Source organism: Panicum virgatum, chromosome 3N (assembly GCF_016808335.1).
Source record: "Panicum virgatum strain AP13 chromosome 3N, P.virgatum_v5, whole genome shotgun sequence".
Lineage (NCBI taxonomy): Eukaryota > Viridiplantae > Streptophyta > Magnoliopsida > Poales > Poaceae > Panicum > Panicum virgatum.
In genome coordinates, this window is record NC_053147.1 from 21,468,177 (window position 1) to 21,486,694 (window position 18,518).

The 18,518-nt window shown below is 50.9% G+C and overlaps 2 protein-coding genes and 1 long non-coding RNA gene across 3 annotated transcripts; all 3 read left to right on the top strand.

The window, feature by feature from the left end:
• The first annotated feature begins 524 nt into the window (after positions 1–524).
• On the top strand, positions 525–1,192 carry LOC120667653. The gene has a single exon (XM_039947688.1). The coding sequence runs from the start codon at positions 545–547 to the stop codon at positions 1,190–1,192; it is 648 nt and encodes a 215-aa protein (XP_039803622.1). The 5' UTR covers positions 525–544.
• A 2,365-nt stretch (positions 1,193–3,557) lies between these two features.
• Positions 3,558–5,797, top strand: LOC120665045 (metacaspase-5-like). The gene is made up of 2 exons (XM_039944470.1): positions 3,558–4,076; positions 4,738–5,797. The coding sequence occupies exons 1-2, from the start codon at positions 3,731–3,733 to the stop codon at positions 5,613–5,615; spliced, it is 1,224 nt and encodes a 407-aa protein (XP_039800404.1). The 5' UTR covers positions 3,558–3,730; the 3' UTR covers positions 5,616–5,797.
• A 7,565-nt stretch (positions 5,798–13,362) lies between these two features.
• LOC120665046 lies at positions 13,363–15,595 on the top strand. The gene is made up of 2 exons (XR_005671094.1): positions 13,363–14,157; positions 15,343–15,595. It is a non-coding gene; the product is annotated as an uncharacterized LOC120665046 (long non-coding RNA).
• Positions 15,596–18,518: the final 2,923 nt, after the last annotated feature.

Below are 18,518 nucleotides of genomic sequence, written 5' to 3' on the forward strand. Positions count from 1 at the left end.
TATGTATAGCCAGGGGCATGCTCTACACGCAAGAAACTTTTGAAATGCAAATTCGGTCAAATTTAAAAGTTGTGAAAATGATGAATTCAGGGGCATATAATTATTGCACATTGAGAAAAAAAAACTGCCATTGTGTTTACCCCCCCCCCCACCCCACCCCATTTTTTTCTTCTTTTATATCTTTGAAATTTATATGAATGGAGAACATAACCTGATTTAGTCCTGTAAAATGTTTAGTCATTTTTCCGATGAACCTTTCGTTTCTAACATTTCCGCTTCCTCCCTGGTTTCCAGCTTCCGGGGGTGCTATGCATGCCGGCCACTTCCTAGCTAGCTAGCTAGACGACAATGGAGGATACTATAATCCATTCAGGTGCTGGATATTTTACCTAAAAAAGGCAACACACGGTCACACGAAGAAGAGCTCCGCTGCTCTCGTAAAATTAGAGAGGAAAAACATCTAATTCTCTCCATATAAGACTCGCCAAGCTTGTGAGAACAACCCTTCGTGTTCCTTTGGTTACTCCCACCGTGTGCAGCACCAATGGCCTCTGCCAAAGACAATGTTCCACTAGCGCCCCAGTCACTGCCTCGGCAAACCAGCAACGCGCGCCCCCCACCGCCGCAGCGGCCTAAGGTGGCGAACGGCGCCACCGAGCCGGCGGGCGGCGGCGTCGTCCTCAAGTGCACGTGCTTCCGCCTGCCCAGCCGCTCCAATTCCAAGAAGAAGACGCTGCCGCCGCCGCCGCCTGCCCTGAAGATCAGCAGCGCCAGCCGCAGGAGCGCGGTGGTGCCCGATGACGTGCCTCGGGCCTCGGCGTCCCATTCCCGGCGCGTCACCTTCCGGGCCTCGGCGTCCCATTCCCGGTGCGTCACTTTCCTGGCCTCGGCGTCCCTCGCCACGTGGTGGCCGGCGTCCCCGTCCGCCGCGGCCTCTGCCGGCGCCGCTGGCGGGAGCGCCGCGCCGCCGAGGAGGGCATCGGCGTCGTCGGCACCTCCGCGGAACGCCGGCGCCGCCGGGGACCCGAGGGCGTCGTCCTCGTCCTTCTCGCACTGGCGCCGGTCGCTGTCGCCCCGGGTGATGCCGCACGGCGGGCGCGCGTCCTTCTCCTTCCCGGCGTCGCCGGCGTCCGCGTCGTCCAGCTGCATGAGCACGCCCAAGATACCGCAGGGCTGCCAGCAGCAGGGGTAGGGTGGCTGGTGGCGCTCGCTCGGCCGATCTGCGCGTGCGCGGCGGGCGCCCCGTGATTCGCCTTGTGTCCGGCCGTGTGTAACCTTGTCTTTGGTTTGATGGTTAGATTCAAATGTGGATGTGCATCGTGCGTGACAGAATCTGATGATGAGTTAATTTTTCTTCATAGATATCGTTATCAGGAACTTACCATATCTACCTACAGGAAAAAACTTATCATCTATTCATCTTTAAAATCGGATAGGATTTCCTCGCAAAAAAAAATCGGATAGGATTTCCTCGCAAAAAAAATCGGATAGGATTTGTCTTTTTCGCGAACGTCGGATAGGATTTGTCTTGCCATCTTTCAATTAACAGTGTATGAAACGAACAGGAATTTGCTGTCTTAGTTGGTGTCAGGAACTCAGGATCGATCGTGAGTTTACTTTCTCTTCTTTTTATATGAAACTCGACCAGTCATCGTGAGTTCGTGAGTTTTTTTTTAAAAAAAGATATCATCATGGGTATTACCTTATTTCCACATTTTTGTTGTTTGACCCAGATCCAGTAGATGTGCACACGTAGAATGGCCCAAATGCCCAATCTATCGACGTGATCTAACATGGCCGCCTGCTCTTCCGTTCCAGTAATCTACGAAGATGAGCTGGGTATAATAATCTCAGTCAAGTCGCGGTGCGCCCGCGCACGAACTGCTGTGCCGCCCGCCCGCCCGCCCACATTGTTCAAGGGCGTTTTGAACATTGTGGAACCGAAAGTATCCGTCTTATCAAATTATCATGTTTGATCACGAGTCTAGTAGTTACACTAGCCAAGAAGTTATCATATTTGGTCTATCTAAGCGGGCCGGCCGTGTATTCGTGTGTCGCCCGGCGGCGGCGCTTTGCTCTGCTGGGCTCTGTCCAAACCGGTGGACAGGTGCGAGTGGCTGGGATGGCCACCAAGTATAGATGGCCAACGGGCCAGCCCGGCTCGGCACGATATCGGGCCGGCACGGCCCGTTAGTGCTCGGGCCATCACGGGCCATCGTGCCTCATGTGCCGAGCCGCTGCGTGCTTTGTGTCTGGCCTTCGGTCTAGGCACGGCACTATGGGCCATTTTTTTGGCCCGTGCAGACCCGTGAAGCACGCCCAAAGGAATGGGTCGTGGCAGCCCACAGTCCGATTTGCAACTCGTCTGCGTGGAGTCCGTGCCTTGGAGCCTTGGAGGATATTTTCATCCGCCCCGCCATGGCGACCCCGAGGCCCGAGCTCGGACGAGCCCTCACACCCAGCACGGTTCCAGGAGAGGAGGGATAGAGGAGACGAGGTTAGTGAACTCAAGGCGAGGTGGAGGAGCCGCGGCGCGGTCACCGGAGCTGGGGGGCGGTCGGAGGCGAGCGGCGAATCCAGAGACGAGAGGTCGAGAGCCAGCCTACAGCAGAGAGCGAGAGGGAGTGAGCGGCGGCGGCGACAGAGAGCGAGTGAGCGGCGGCGACTACAGAGATCAAGTGAGCGGCGGGCGGCGAGCAGCTGATTAGGGTTTGGGGGGAGGCGGGGCGGGGGAAGGGGTTTATATGGGCACCACTCAAGGGCTGGGCCGGCAGGGTGGAGGGGAACGGGCCGCCACCGGGCCGGCTGTTGGAATCGGGCCGTGCCCGTGCTGGCCCATGTGCCTGGCGTGTGGCCCAGGCACGGCCTGCACCCCCGGGCCGTGACAATCCGGGCCTGTTGGTCACCAGGGCGGGCCAAAAAAACGAGCCTTGTGCCGGGCTAACGGGCTTGGGCTGCATGGCCATATATACCACCAAAGCAATGCGATCTAGCTGGGCAGGTGCGAGTGGCTCGGATGGCCACTGAGGCATGCGATCCAGCCCACTAGGGCAGCGATGATGATTTCAACAGAAGCCCAGACCAAAAAAGGCCTAATACTATCAATTTTTCTGTATCAAATGAGCGAAATTCTCGAATTCGTGGAGAAACCCGTTAGCCCAGGCTTAATTTTCATGGTAGAATGACTCCGTTTGGTTTTCATTCTAGGAGTCTAGAATGAAGTTTGACCGGCTATTAAAGGTGTCAAACAAAGATAGTTTATAAAATCAACTCCAAAATCACTGCGATAGAAACCCTGATAAATCTAATAAAACCTTTGATCGAGTGATTAGAAGATTATTAATATAGCATCACTGTAGCAATTATGGATTAATTACTGTTATTAGTTTCGTCGCAAAAAATTACATCCATCGTAAAAATATTTTACAAATAAACTTTATTTAGTAAATTATGTAGAATTTAGAAGATGTATTCTAGGCTCCAAACGGGGCCCATCTCCACCAACCCAGAACGACCTGCCAGGCTGCCAGATTGAAACGCCAATAGACAGACAGCAACAACTCGGCGCCCCACCCAAAAGTCCAAAGCACCACCAGCCACGCAGTCACCTCCATCTTCCTCGAACGCGCCGGCGCCTCGTCTCACCGCGCCGCCTGGCCTCGCCCAGTCGCCGTCGCCGGCGGCCGATCGACACGTCGCGCCTTCGGATCCGGTCATCCTGAAGGGAGCGATGGGGGAGAAGCGCGCGGTGCTGGTGGGGATCAACTACCCGGGCACCAAGGCGGAGCTCAAAGGCTGCCACAACGACGTCGCGCGCATGCGCCGCTGCCTCGTCGAGCGCTTCGGCTTCGACGAGTCCGGCATCCGCGTCCTCGTCGACGACGGCTCCGGGCCGCAGCCCACGGGGGCCAACATCCGGCGGGAGCTCCAGCGCCTCGTCGGGGACGCGGCGCCCGGGGACCTGCTCTTCTTCCACTACAGCGGGCACGGCGCGCGGCTGCCCGCCGAGACCGGCCAGGACGACGACACCGGGTACGACGAGTGCATCGTGCCCTGCGACATGAACCTTATCACAGGTCAACTTTCTTTACTTGTGTGTCTTGTGCCTTCTGCTGCCATTAATTATAGGTAGGAACAATCGAGAAATGGGGATCGAATGGTAGGTGGGATCGAGAAATGTCAGTGCATGGTTGGATTGGTTCCGCGTGACTAACGAATTCATATTGCATCAAACATTTCTGTCGTCAGAAATGGATACTCCCTCTGGTCCTATTTATATGACGGTTCAGACATCAAGTTTAGCTTGCATTGCATTTAGCTTGAATTTGTTGTCTGAAAATTAGTGGAGGTAGTACAGTACTACTCCTACTATAGTATACAGGTAGCAGTAGCACAAAACATTTCAGATGTCTACTCATATTCCCGTACTCAGGATTTGGATGTTTGGAACACGAGTTTCTAGGATTCTGTGGTCAACCCATGTGGTTACGGTTAATTTATCAGAGCAATCTTGCATTGTAAATTACCCGACCAATAATGACCATTCGACCATGGTGAGAAGGACGAGGTCAAACTAATATTTTTGCTAGTGACCATTTGATGACTGTGGAATATTGAAGGGTAGAACAAAAATCTTGTTAAATACCTGTCAGAAACACTGTGCCTGATTATAATGTTCTGGATGCCCATTCATGGAGGTAGAGTAGTAACTAGCTAATGTTTGTTTATGCACTGCAGACCAAGATTTCACGGAGCTTGTGCGAAAAGTCCCCGAGGGATGTCTGTTCACCATAGTATCTGATTCGTGCCACAGTGGTGGACTACTTGACAAGACCAAGGAGCAGATTGGGCACAGCACCAAGCAGAACCAGGCCGAGCGGTCTGATTCCGGCAGCAGCGGCGGCTTCCGTTCATTCCTCAAAGGGGCTGTCCGGGACGTGTTCGAGTCCCAGGGAATCCACTTGCCCCACCGTAGCCACCGGCAGAGCGATGACGGGGAAGATGGTGACGAGGAGCCCCGCTACATCGACACAGCAGACGCCCATGTCAAGAACCGGTCGCTACCTCTCTCGACACTGATCGAGATGCTCAAGGAGAAGACCGGGAAGGACGACATCGATGTGGGCTCGCTCCGGCTGACGCTCTTTGACCTCTTCGGAGACGACGCTAGCCCCAAGATCAAGAAGTTCATGAAGGTCATGCTGAACAAGCTCCAGCAGGGCCAGCACGGCGGTGTCGTGGGCTTCGTGGGCGCCCTGGCGCAGGAACTCCTGAAAGCGAAGCTGGACGGGAAGCAGGAGCAGCTCGAGGCGGCCATGGAACAGGAGGTGCACAGCGAGCAGGAGGTGTACGCGGGGACGACGGCCAGGGTGCCGAGCAACGGCGTCCTGATCAGCGGGTGCCAGACCGACCAGACCTCCGCCGACGCGACCACGCCCAAGGGCTCCTACGGCGCGCTCAGCAACGCCATCCAGGCCATCCTCGCGGAGCACGGGACGGTGACGAACACGGAGCTCGTGATGAAAGCTCGCAAGATGCTGTCGAGGCAGGGGTACACCCAGCAGCCTGGACTTTACTGCAGCGATGAGCACGCCAGTGTGGCTTTCATATGCTGAAGCATCGATTTATGTCGTGTCGACTTCAATCTTTGTACGCTGTTACTGTCTGTGGACTATGGAGTGTTGTGGGTTGGTGGTTACGCTATTGAGATCTGGGAATTAAAGTGTCTCTGCAGGTTATATTGAAGCACATTATCGGCACATTTCGTTTAAGTTTTGCTCTGCTCTCCTTTCACAGACTATAAGGGTCTGTTTGTTTAAACTGCAGGTTTTGAAGCTTTTCTTCTCGAGGAGAGAGTACTTTATCATGCTTGTGATGAGTGAATTGTCAACCGTGCGGTGTGATCGTGCGCTTGGTCTTTGGATTGCAGGTACACGGGCGTCGAGTGTCGACGGGGAGCTGCCGTGGAGGTGCTGTGGCCGATGGACCGGGCGGTGGACGGCGGTGAAGGGCAGCCGGGACTGGAGCTTGGACCGGGCGGCAGCTGTGACGTCCACTCCTGGATCGAGGGCGCAAGCGGCGACGGAAGGCAGGTTTCTTGGTTTGCGCCACAAAACCAAGGAGACGGACGGCGGTTGAAGACACCGAGTCGTGGAGGCACGGGCGTCGGTCTCGGGACTGACGGAGGCGACGGGCGTCGATGGCGTCTAGGGCCTCGCTGCGAGCGAGGAGGTGACGGGCGTCGGGCGGCGTCTAGGGCTGTCAGAAGGCCGAGGCGGGAACGGCGTCTAGGGCCACGGCGCGGAGGCGGGAATCTTCCCGCGCGTGAGGTTTTGGCGGTTTTCTCAAAACCGGCCATCTACCCGGGTTTCGCGGACCCTCCAAAACTGCGGACTGGATCTTCATCAAGACGGCGGCATCGTGGAGAAGACTTCGTTTCGAAGAAAGAACCTCGGCCGTCGGATGAGATCGTTGTACAGGGGGTGCTGCATGCCAACCGGTCTGACCGGTCCCTGGCACCGGTCTGACCGGTCTAACCAACCGGTCTGACCGGTCCAGCGTACCGGTCTGACCGGTCCCGCGGGTATAAATACCCCTTCACTTGTGTTAGGTTAATTGCGGCTTTTGTAATCTGTTCGTGGACTCTCTGTTTCTCCAGGCCGCCGCCCCTGTGTTCTCCTCCCCTGTTTCTCTCTTTTGAGTTGATTTTGTCCATGGATTGTTGAAACCTTGTAAGGGATTTGATTGGGAAAGGAGGCCCTATCCTCCTCGTGCCCTCTGGGCTTTTGATTCGATTCAATCCCCTGGTTTTGTGCCTTGTGCAATGGATTTTTGATTTCGTTCTTGGCACACTTGATTGAGAGGAGGCTACGAGTTCTTAGCTGTGATTCCCGTGCATCTAGCCCTGTCCTACTCCCTCTGCAATCACGAGCTCTTTCGAATTCGAGTTCTTGAGTTTTAGAGAAAACCCCAACCCTTTTGATCTCCTCTTGAATTCTCAAGAATCGTTGATCTTTAGGACGAGATCTTTTGGGGATATGTTCACGGGGTAGGGGCGAACCAATCCCCCAAGTTTCACCGATTTTCGTGGTCGTTTGCTCGAGATTCAACGTTTGAATCCAATTTCTCGAGGGTTTTCTGGGTGCTACCGGTAGCCACGACCGGTTAGACCGGTCCAGCGCACCGGTCAGACCGGTCGAGCGCACCGGTCAGACCGGTCCAGGCAGATCAGTTCTGCAATTTTCCCAATTCGCTTCCGATTTGCTTTGTGGTTTCGCTCGCTCGTTCGAGGTCTTTTGTGTTGGTTTAGCTTTTCCATAGCTATTCCAAACTTTGGACAGAACGCTTGAGGGTTCGGGTGATTTTCGGGATATAGGCCGACGGTTTGAATTTCGAAAGAAATTTTGATCGGCTCCCATTCACCCCCCTTCTGGTCGCCGGCTTCGGTCCCACAATTGGTATCAGAGCTCGGTTGAGGTTTTCAATACCTTAACCGGTTCGAAAACCACTCGGCGACCATGGCGAGTCTTGGTAAGATCCCAGTGTTTTCCGGCGAGGACTATGCCTACTGGAAGGTTCGCATGAGAGCCTTCCTGCAGAGCATGGGAGCCGAGGTCTGGGAGATTACCAAGAACCAGCTTTACGAGGTGCTAGCTGTTCGGACCACGCCTCTTCAGGTGACCCAGCACGAGACTAACGCCAAGGCCGTCAATGCCTTGTTCGCTGGCGTTTCTCGTGCGGAGTTCTCACGCGTCCAGGGTTTTCAGGAAGCCCACAAGATTTGGACGTGCCTTGAGAACTACCACGAGGGTACACCTCAGGTGAAGGCCAGACTGTTCGAGACTCACCGGCGTGAGTACGAGAACTTCACACAGGAGCCGGGTGAGAGCATTGACCTGATGTTCAGTCGTTTTCAGTCGATTGTGAACAAGGTCAATGCGAACAGATCTGCTGGTGCCCTTGAGTACACAGAGCACGAGAAGGCCCTCAAGTTGCTTTACGCACTTGATCGCTCTGTGTGGGATCTCAAGGTGAACACCATCATTGAGTCTGCTGGCTATGAGACTCTGACGGTGAACGAGCTTTTTAGCAAGCTCAAGGCCACGGAGGTGGATAACCAGACACGAGCCAAGCTCAATGGTGCCCCTCCTGCCAAGAGCGTTGCTCTTGTGACTGGCCCGGGTGGATCGAGCTCTAACGCTAACTCTGCTCTTGGCTTTTCTCTTGCCTCTTTGCCTTCTGTTTCAGATGAGCAGCTGGAGACGCTGGGCGACGACGACTTGTGCCTCCTCATCAGCAAGTTCCAGCGCGTCTACCACAACAGGCAGAGGAAGAAGAACCCCGGGTGCTACCACTGCGGCGATCTGAACCACTTCATCGCCGATTGCCCCAAGAAGTCCGGCGGTGGCCAGAACAACTCCTTCGACTACTACCGCCACCGCGACCGCGACGAGGGAGGCTCCAACAAGGAGCGTTGGCGCCACAAGCACCGCAGTCGTGACCGGGGAGGACGCTTCGACAAGGAGTCACTCAAGAAGCGCTTCCAGTACAAGGCCAAGAAGCGGGAGAAGGCCTTCCTGGCGCAGCTCAGCGACCTCGACAAGAGCTCCGACACTGACCGCTCTTCTTCACCGACCTCCGACGATGATGACAAGAAGAAGAAGCGGGACAAGAAAGCCACCGGCTTCATCAGCCTTTGCTTGGCGGCCGGTCGGCGCAAGAGCTTCTGCACCATGGCGGGCGAAGCCAATGGTGCTCGTGCGTCTTCGGGTGGACACGCTACACCGACGCACTCCGGCTCTTCTCCTGGATCCGAGAGCGATTCAGAGGTAAACTCCACGATCGACCTGCTTGATACAGAGGTTAGGGAGTTGTACGCCGCTCTCGACAACCAGAAGAGGCTGCTTAAGGAAGCAGCTAGAGAGCGTAGAAAGCTTAGGGCTGAGCTGGCTTGTGCTAGAGAGAAGTCTAGTGAGGATGAGTGCGCTGGCTGCATATCTCACATGAACGATCTTGTTGCTCTCCGTGTCAAGCATGATGAGAACGTCGCGGACTTAGATGTTGCTAAGATTTCGCTTGCTGACGTTTCTCATGAGCTCGCTAAGGCCAAGCATGAACTAGAACTGGTTAAGGATGCTCCTATTGTTAGCGATGTGCTTGAATGCGAGGAGTGTCCTATCTTTAAGTCCGATCTAGCTTCGTTGCAGTCCAAGTTTGCTACTGTTGTGTGCGAGCTAGAGGAGATGAAGTCTAGGCCAGTTTTGCTTGGTGCTTGTAAGCTTTGTCCCACGCTTAGGTCGGAGCTAGAGGAGAAGAACGCTTTGATCAAGTCTTTTGGAAAGACTAAGGTCATAGAGTCTAGCCCACCTATTGACTGCTCTGTTTGCCCTGATTTGATCTCTGATTTGAATAATCTTGCGGTTGAGAAAGCCAACCTGGAGAATGAGAATACCTATCTTAGGGCGATTCTTAGTTGGGTTTCTGCTAGTGAGCCGCAGTTGGGCATGATGATCAAGCAGTTCAAGCGTGGTGATGGGTTTGGGGTCGGTTACACATACACGAAGTCAGACTTTGACAGGTTGTATGGTAAGATTGACAAGGCTGCTGGAAACACTGCTAGCACGAGCACGCAGCCTTCGCTTGTTGACCCCGCGGATGGTGTGCTTAAAGAACCACCGAAAGCACCTCCGCAGAAGCAGGTTTGGGTTCCAAAGCCCAATGAGCTGAGGAACTCCCTCGACACGCTCCCTGCTGCCATAGCCCAGGTTGCCCAGAAGAAGAGGGCTGCTCCTCCCCGTCCGCAGGCTAGGCCTCCTCCTCCCAAGCGTGAGGTGAGGTACCACTGCGAGTTCTGTGACAGGGAAGGTCACCTGGAGGAGTTTTGCTTCAGGAGGAAGCGGCCTGTGAGGAGAGAGCAGGAGAGACGGAACGCGGACATGTACTCTGCTCGGGTGCATGGTCCTTCTCGGCGTGGTGATAGGCGAGATGCTAGGGCGCGCCGTGTAGGTGGAGGTCAGGGAGACGGTGGTGGTTACCGTGCTCCAGCGGGTGGTCGCTTTGCCGGCCGTGCTCCTGGTCATTTTCAGTACGGCTATGGACCACGGGACCGAGGCTTTGGAGGAGGTTTTGAGACTCCACGCTTTCCTCGCGGTGGTGATCGTCAGCCTCGCAGTAGACGGGACAGGGGATACGCTTTGCCTGACTTTGGTTACCCTTCTGTAGAGCAAATGGCTCGTCACTGGTTTGCTTCTCACTTTGCTAACCCCAGTGTCGAGACGTTTGCTCCCTCTATGTCTCATTGGTGATGCAGGTTCGTGGCCTGGAGAACAAGTGCTCCATGGATCTTGGTCTTATGCAGGTTTGATCAAGACTTGATGGTTCTCCAAGGCTGATGGATAGCCCGTGGTGGTTTGTGTATCATTTGTACATTTGAGTTTGTCTTTTGAGTTCTTTGTACATTTTCTGCGTGTGACATATTGTAGATTCTACTTCTCTACTTGCTCTGCTTGCTAGGTCTGTACTTGTGCTTTGGTGGACTAGCCACTCTGTACGCTAGCTTTTGTGGTTTCCATATTGTCATGACTTTTGCTAGCTCAGGGTATGTGCTTTGTACAGTCCCCTCATGCTTGTGTAGCTTTTGCTCCTTAGTTCTGGCTGCTAGCTCAAGTATCTTCTTCATATAGTCTTGCTGCATTGGTTCATGTTGTTGAGTGCCTTTAGATTATTCTAGGAATATCTTTTGTCTTGATATGTTCTAGAGTGTTTTTTGGTATACTTTTGCATGTAGCTTGACTAACACCTAACCGTTTGCTTGAGTCTTGCTCTGGATCTTTGGTGTTTGCTATTTCCTTGTGTCCTAGCTTCTTTTGTGCTAGGTATCACTTGTTGAGGGGGAGCTCTACCTCAGGTGACGATGATGATCCGGAGTTACTGCGCCGGCTGCAGGCTCCGGCCCCTTCTGTTTCGACTACCTCAGCTCAGGAGGACGATCCAGTACCACTACTTCCACTTCGATCGTTCACCTCTACAAGAACTTGTTCGAGCAGAAGGTGGACCCGCAGAGGACGCAGGGGAGGTGACCTCGAGCTTGCTATGCTCTAGGTCCAGCGGGATCTTCATCGAGGTATGTGAGCGTTCGGCTTGTTCGTTTTCCTCTCAGGATGGACTTGTGGTTTTCTGATTGTTGCCTTTTCCATGGTACTCAGTTGGATCCATTTAGTCTAGTCCTGTGTGTCTTTGAGCCGTTGTATTTGCTGACTTTTCTTTGGTTAGATTTGTAGATTTTATTTGCTTCTCTTGGTTTTCTAGGTTTGGTAGTTGCATTGTGCATATGCATTGTACATGTTTGTATTTTGCATTGTCTCACTTGCACTAGCATTCTTGTATACTTTGCTATGATCTTCTAGTGCCTGCTAGTGTGAGTTGATAAACTTGATCATGTATAGCTTGCTCCACTGTGTATATGCCATCATCTGAGTTAAGCTATTTTGATTTGAAAATCTGAAAACATGATCACCCTGTCTTGGCTACTAGCATGTTAGGGCGTGTTGATGTGCTTTGCTATCTTATTCATGCTAGTGTGGCTTTTCATTCAGCAATTCATACTTGAAATGATCTAAATCTGATAAAATTGCTTGAACTATTCTTGAAATGGATTGAAAAGATCCAGGTGGGATTGCTTGTCGCACTGATCGAGCTTTCGGGACGGCTCACTTTGCACTTGTGAGAACCCGGGCAAGGCTGTGCATGACTGAAACAAGTGCTTTAAGCTTCTGATTGTCTTTTGACATAGACTTGGTCTCGTTGCTAAGTAAAGCATAACAAGCTTTCAACCCCTGGCATTAAGAATTGATTGCTACAAATTGATTGAAAAATGAATGTTGGCAACTTGTTTTGGCTGTTTTGGCTCACCTGTATGAGTTTGAGTAGCACTGCTTTCCATTTCCTACTTGTTGGTGCTAGATCATGGGTGATGCTTTTATTTCTCCTAAACTGAACTTGCCTAGCTTTAGACTGATTTGATATACCCTGTTGAGCTAGATGCAGGTCCGGTTTATGGATGCACACGCTTGAGACTAGATGTTGCTCATATCTTTGTATCCCTGAATGCTTTCACTTACACCTCCAACATTGCATTCATTGCATAGCATCTATTCAGGGGGAGTCTCAGCTTCAGGGGGAGCTTTAGGTCTTTTTAGCCTTGATGTGTGCATGTGCCAACAAGGGGGAGAATTTTGAGAGAAGTGATCGAACAAGGGGGAGACTTGTTTGTTTGATTTTTGAAAAACTTGTTGTGCACAGGGCTTTGAGAGTGCATCATTTTGGGAGAGTTGCACTTGTGAGAGGGAAAAATTTTGCTTGGGGAGTTTCTGCTTTGGTTTTGGCTCCTGGTTTTCTCGTTTTCCCTCTGCTGCTTGCATGACTGCGTCGAGCGTTACCTCTGTCTTTGAGGAGTCATGTTTTGGCTTTTGATCGATTGCGTCGAGCCGTTGCCCTTGTCTTAGGGGATCGATCTTTGCTTGAGTATGTCACTGTTCTTGCCTTTCTGAGCCTTTTGTCACTTGCTTGTGCTTCTTTGTTCTTTTCTTGTTTCACTTCTCTTGGTTCGTTTGTGGTGTGTTGACAATGCACTCATCAAGGGGGAGATTGAGGAACGAGAGTACTCTATCCTGCTTGTGATGAGTGAATTGTCAACCGTGCGGTGTGATCGTGCGCTTGGTCTTTGGATTGCAGGTACACGGGCGTCGAGTGTCGACGGGGAGCTGCCGTGGAGGTGTTGTGGCCGATGGACTGTGCGGTGGACGGCGGTGAAGGGCAGCCGGGACCGGAGCTTGGACCGGGCGGCAGTTGTGGCGTCCACTCCTGGATCGAGGGCGCAAGCGGCGACGGAAGACGGGTTTCTTGGTTTGCGCCACAAAACCAAGGAGGCGGACGGCGGTTGAAGACGCCGAGTCGTGGAGGCACGGGCGTCGGTCTCGGGACTGACGGAGGCGACGGGCGTCGACGGCGTCTAGGGCCTCGCTGCGGGCGAGGAGGTGACGGGCGTCGGTGTAACACCCCAGGTGTTAATCACCTGTAGTTATGGTTAATCGTGTATTTGATATCGTTGTTAGCACTAACCTTGCATGCAGCAAAATCTTTTAATTATATTTTTTGCTAGCTTGTTAACACATGAAATGATGACTAATTTTCAAATCCAATGAAACATGCTTTAAAAATAATTTTTAAATTCTTGCTCAAATAAACTTTTGCCTAAAAACAAAGTTGTAGAGTTTGGAATGGCGAAAAACTTTCGTGTTTATGGTTTTTCAAGTTTCAGTACAAAAATTTGATGAAAACTTTTAATTCTGCTTTGTATAGGACATTAATGCTTTGGTTTTAACATTTCAAATTTTGAACCATGATTTGATCTTCAAATAAAGTTTTGCCTAAAACAAAAGTTGGAGGAAATCAAATTTTGAACAACTTTCATTCTTGGAATTTTTCGAGTTTCTATATGAAGTTTTGAGTTTTGGACGGTCAAAATCGAGCTAAGTTTCGTTGAACCATTTTCTCCCGGTGTTTATCTGCTCCCTTCCGCCACCCATGGCCACGTGACGCGCGGCGAGCACCTGCTCGCCGACGTGCTGTGCGCGCCACGCGCCGGCACCCGTGGCAGCCTGGGCACGAGCCTTCGCGACCTCCCCGGCCTTATCCTCTCTCGGCATCTCTATCCACTCCCTCTCCCCCTTCCAGTTCCTCCCTCCTCTAGCTTGGTCGAGCCGAGCAGAGCCGCTATCGCCGCCGCTCCGGCCATCCTGGGCCACCGCGCCTCAATTCACTCCGCGAGGAGCCGCACCACATCCACCCGCACCTCCTCCCGCAACCTCAGCTCCCGGACAAGCTCTCCCCAGTTGGAATCGACACCCCCGCCCACCGGTCTCCATTAAAGTTTCGTCGAAACTCAGGCCGTCGCCGAACTCCATCTCTCGGCCACAGTTTCCACCAACCAACGGCTAGAATCGACTCCTCTCGACTCGCTGAAGCTCGTGCTCTCCACGTTCCATCGCGTTCCACAAGTTTCCATGCTCGTTCATGGCGCCGCCACCACTGTCGCTCACTGCTCCCGCCGCCGGCGCCTCTCCGGTCGCCCCCAACCCTCAACGAGACCACCCAGAGGTAGCTATCGTGTCCCTCATGCTCCCCACCCCTCCCCGGCCGCCGGGATGGCCTCCTCTTGCTGGTACAAAGCTCCCCGCGCCTCTCTGTTCCAAAAATCGCGACCAGGGGCTCCACACAAGAATTGGAACAAGTCCAGGGGGTTTTCTGCGAAGTCTATGACTCATATGAATAGTGCTGCGAAGGGTTCCTTTGTAATACATTGGCTGAAAATTTGAAAAATCGTAGTAAATCATAGAAAAATCAGAAAATTACAAACTAAAATTTGTTGGATTCCTTGTTCTAAGATCTACAACTTTCCTTGCAGGTTGATCTTAAGTTTCTAAATAGTTTTTGCTCTAGTTTAAATGTTAGTTTAAGTGGTTGCAAGCTTTGAAAATGCATAGTAAATAGTAGAAAAATGGTAAAAAGGTAAAACCAGTTGGGATAGCTTTGTTTTGACATGTATAACTTAGGAAAAATATTTAAGCTGCTGGTTGTTTAATGTTTCTGTGATATTTTGATTTAATCATGAATAATGCTTGTTTTAGCTTGTTTATTTAATATCTGCAGTTTTGGAAGTTGAAAAATTATGAAATTTATGCAATAGCTTACTCTTTGCATGTTTAGTTCACTGTAAAAATTTCATGTCCAAAACCTATGCACATGTGTGTAAATCTATTTTTGTTCAGCTTGTCTTGTTTAGGCTAAAATAAATGCTTTATGTTAGAAATAAATGTTGGTAATTTGTTTTTACACTCTTTATCAGTATCTTGTCATGCTAATTAAGTTGTGCTATCAGGTTCTTGCTGCATGACAAGTTTTTACATTTATATGGTTCCTAGATATAGTTTTTCTTTTGTTATTGCTAAGAAATGTCTTCCTGCATAGATAATTGCGGCAACTTGTTTTGTTCATGTGCTAACCTTGTGAAATCATTTAGAACTAGTATGTTGGTGGTTTTTATAAAACTTGCTTATGTTGGCTTGTTAGCTAAATAAAGTCTTTAGTTGCTCTCTCGTGCTTTGCTTACCATACTTAATGTTCCTTGCTATCTTTCTATGGAAGATTTGAGTAGTATCTAATTAAACACCTTTTGGTGCTTAAATCGGTGTGGTGTGACTCGGTTTATCTTGTATGCCTTTTAAATGCCTCGTGTGTTGTTTTCTTTACGTTCATGCATTTGCATCGTTGCATATCATATAGGTACGCTAGATGTACGACGCGTGGAGCTAAAGGATAAAGTCGGAGCCGGACCCGAAGATGATGTTTGGTTGACATATCCAGAAGATGGATGGATGGATCCCGATGTGCACGACCGAAGGCAGGTGCTCGTCAAGCGAGTGTCATCTAACCAACACTAACTAATTCAGTGTTAATCCCAGGCAAGCCCCGGAGCATAACCCTTAACTTCAGTATTCAATGTTTATTTATATAATTATTGTGCATTTACGTTCTAGGAGTTGATGGGAACCGTAGATGCATGATCCCTAGGTTTCCTCAGTTACTCCACTAGTGTGCAGGTCGTTAGTATTGCAATGCTTAATTAGGGCTCGGTAGAAGTCGAGTGATTCCTGTCACTCGCGAGCTATAGGTCCTGGTTACTTATGGAAAAGTGGTTTGAGAATGAATCTGTGAGGAAAGAAAAATGGAGACCGGGCGGAGAGGAATTGGATTATGGATATGGAATGTTTGGAAAGTGGACCTCCGCCTGTGTCGATTGAGGACCGTTCCGTTGTTGGCAGTGCTGATCGAGGATTGAACAGTACTAACCACATACCGGAGGTAGGAGGTAGTCGAAACCGGTAAGCTGTGTACCACCTTACAGCGGTGATTTGAATTCCGCCATGCTACGCTGGGCGTGGGAGTTGGCGGGTGTTGGATAGGATGCCGCCTCCGGGTTCTCCGGGAGTTCACTGCGAGGGGCCCATCACCTGGGTTTTAGCAGGCGTAGTTCAGATGCGTGGTAATGTGGAAACAGTTGACGCGCGTGGCCCGACAGGGCTTGCATGTGTCGTGTGAGTTAGGTCCACCTTGCAAGGTTAAATCGGATCGATTCGCCGTGACTCGCGGTTATGAGAGCCTTGATCTCTTTGTCACATCGTAGTAAGAAAGTGGAATGAAAGAGGAATGGAAAAGATTGGTTTGTGAGTTACTGAAGAATAATCTGCTCCACCATGTGTGCTCTAGATGTTTAGGCGAATTTAGATAATACTCGCTGTACTAAATGGAGCTAAAATATTGAAAGTAAGGATTCACTCCTAGCAGCATTTTAGCAAAAGAACTCCAGAGCCAAAAAGCTTGGCATGTCTAGATAATGGGCTAAGTATACCCAAAGTCGGGTAAGTCTTGCTGAGTATTAGTATACTCAGGGTTTGTTATCACCCTGTTTTCATGTAACTGCTGCTGGCTGGAGCTAACCAGGATTCACATCGGTGGGCTCGATGTGACGTCCTCACGTCATCGTAGTAATCATTGTTTTTCTGAACTCAACTTCTAATTAGTTTCCGCTGCATTTTGAACTCTGATATTTTACGTAAACTTGTGTGTAAAACTCCACTTTGTAAATTAACTTTGAGAAATTTTGTCTGCTTGTAATCATCTGTGCTCGTCTTCGTGCGAGACTTCCAGTGTTTTTCGATCCTTAAACCGACAGACGTCCGGATTACACCGTTTTAAGTGCACAGTAACTTGATTAAACATTAAGATGATAGTTAGCGCACTTAAGCCGGTTTAATTTGGGCGGTCCTGTTACAGTCGGGCGGCGTCTAGGGCTGTCAGAAGGCCGAGGCGGGAACGGCGTCTAGGGCCACGGCGCGGAGGCGGGAATCTTCCCGCGCGTGAGGTTTTGGCGGTTTTCTCAAAACCGGCCATCTACCCGGGTTTCGCGGACCCTCCAAAACCGAGGACTGGATCTTCATCAAGACGGCGGCATCGTGGAGAAGACTTCGTTTCGAAGAAAGAACCTCGGCCGTCGGATGAGATCGTTGTACAGGGGGTGCTGCAGGCCAACCGGTCTGACCGGTCCCTGGCACCGGTCTGACCGGTCTAACCAACCGGTCTGACCGGTCCAGCGTACCGGTCTGACCGGTCCCGCGGGTATAAATACCCCTTCACTTGTGTTAGGTTAATTGCGGCTTTTGTAATCTGTTCGTGGACTCTCTGTTTCTCCAGGCCGCCGCCCCTGTGTTCTCCCCCCTGTTTCTCTCTTTTGAGTTGATTTTGTCCATGGATTGTTGAAACCTTGTAAGGGATTTGATTGGGAAAGGAGGCCCTATCCTCCTCGTGCCCTCTGGGCTTTTGATTCGATTCAATCCCCTGGTTTTGTGCCTTGTGCAATGGATTTTTGATTTCGTTCTTGGCACACTTGATTGAGAGGAGGCTACGAGTTCTTAGCTGTGATTCCCGTGCATCTAGCCCTGTCCTACTCCCTCTGGAATCACGAGCTCTTTCGAATTCGAGTTCTTGAGTTTTAGAGAAAACCCCAACCCTTTTGATCTCCTCTCGAATTCTCAAAAACGTTGATCTTTAGGACGAGATCTTTTGGGGATATGTTCACGGGGTAGGGGCGAACCAATCCCCCAAGTTTCACCGATTTTCGTGGTCGTTTGCTCGAGATTCAACGTTTGAATCCAATTTCTCGGGGGTTTTCTGGGTGCTACCGGTCAGACTGGTAGCCACGACCGGTTAGACCGGTCCAGCGCACCGGTCAGACCGGTCCAGGCAGATCAGTTCTGCAGTTTTCCCAATTCGCTTCCGATTTGCTTTGTGGTTTCACTCGCTCGTTCGAGGTCTTTTGTGTTGGTTTGGCTTTTCCATAGCTATTCCAAACTTTGGCCAGAACGCTTGAGGGTTCGGGTGATTTTCGGGATATAGGCCGACGGTTTGAATTTCGGAAGAAATTTTGATCGGCTCCCATTCACCCCCCTCTGGTCGCCGGCTTCGGTCCCACACTTCTGGACTCCAAAAGTTTTTTAAATAAAACTGAGCTTTTTAGCTTTACATATAAACTCGGATTTTCTTAACTTTTGGCTTTCCAGAAGCTACGCTAGAAGTTCGTTGTTTATTCATGCTAAAAGCTGCCCAGAAGCTCAAACAAACCGAACCTTTTTTCTCGAATACGTAGGAGAATTTTATATTAAGAGGAAAAATAGTTTCAGTTTACATCAACAGGAAAAATAGTTTCAGTTTACATCAACGGACAGCGGCATGTGAAGACATGTCGTCCCCAACTACCGGATGCTAGTTTACAGAAAAAAAAACGATCGGGGACTATGCTAGGGCCAAAAGGCTACTCATCGCAAAAGAGACAATCTAAATTTTTAGTGCTCGCCACAATCTAGTTGTCTCCCTCGAGCTTGATCGTGTGACAAACCATGAGA

Bases quoted from the DNA above. Each gene is read 5' to 3' on its own strand.
- LOC120667653 (XM_039947688.1), top strand. From the start codon at position 545: ATGGCCTCTGCCAAAGACAATGTTCCACTAGCGCCCCAGTCACTGCCT.
- LOC120665045 (XM_039944470.1), top strand. From the start codon at position 3,731: ATGGGGGAGAAGCGCGCGGTGCTGGTGGGGATCAACTACCCGGGCACC. The intron at 4,077-4,737 runs GTCAACTTTCTT...TATGCACTGCAG, and splicing joins CGACATGAACCTTATCACAG to ACCAAGATTTCACGGAGCTT.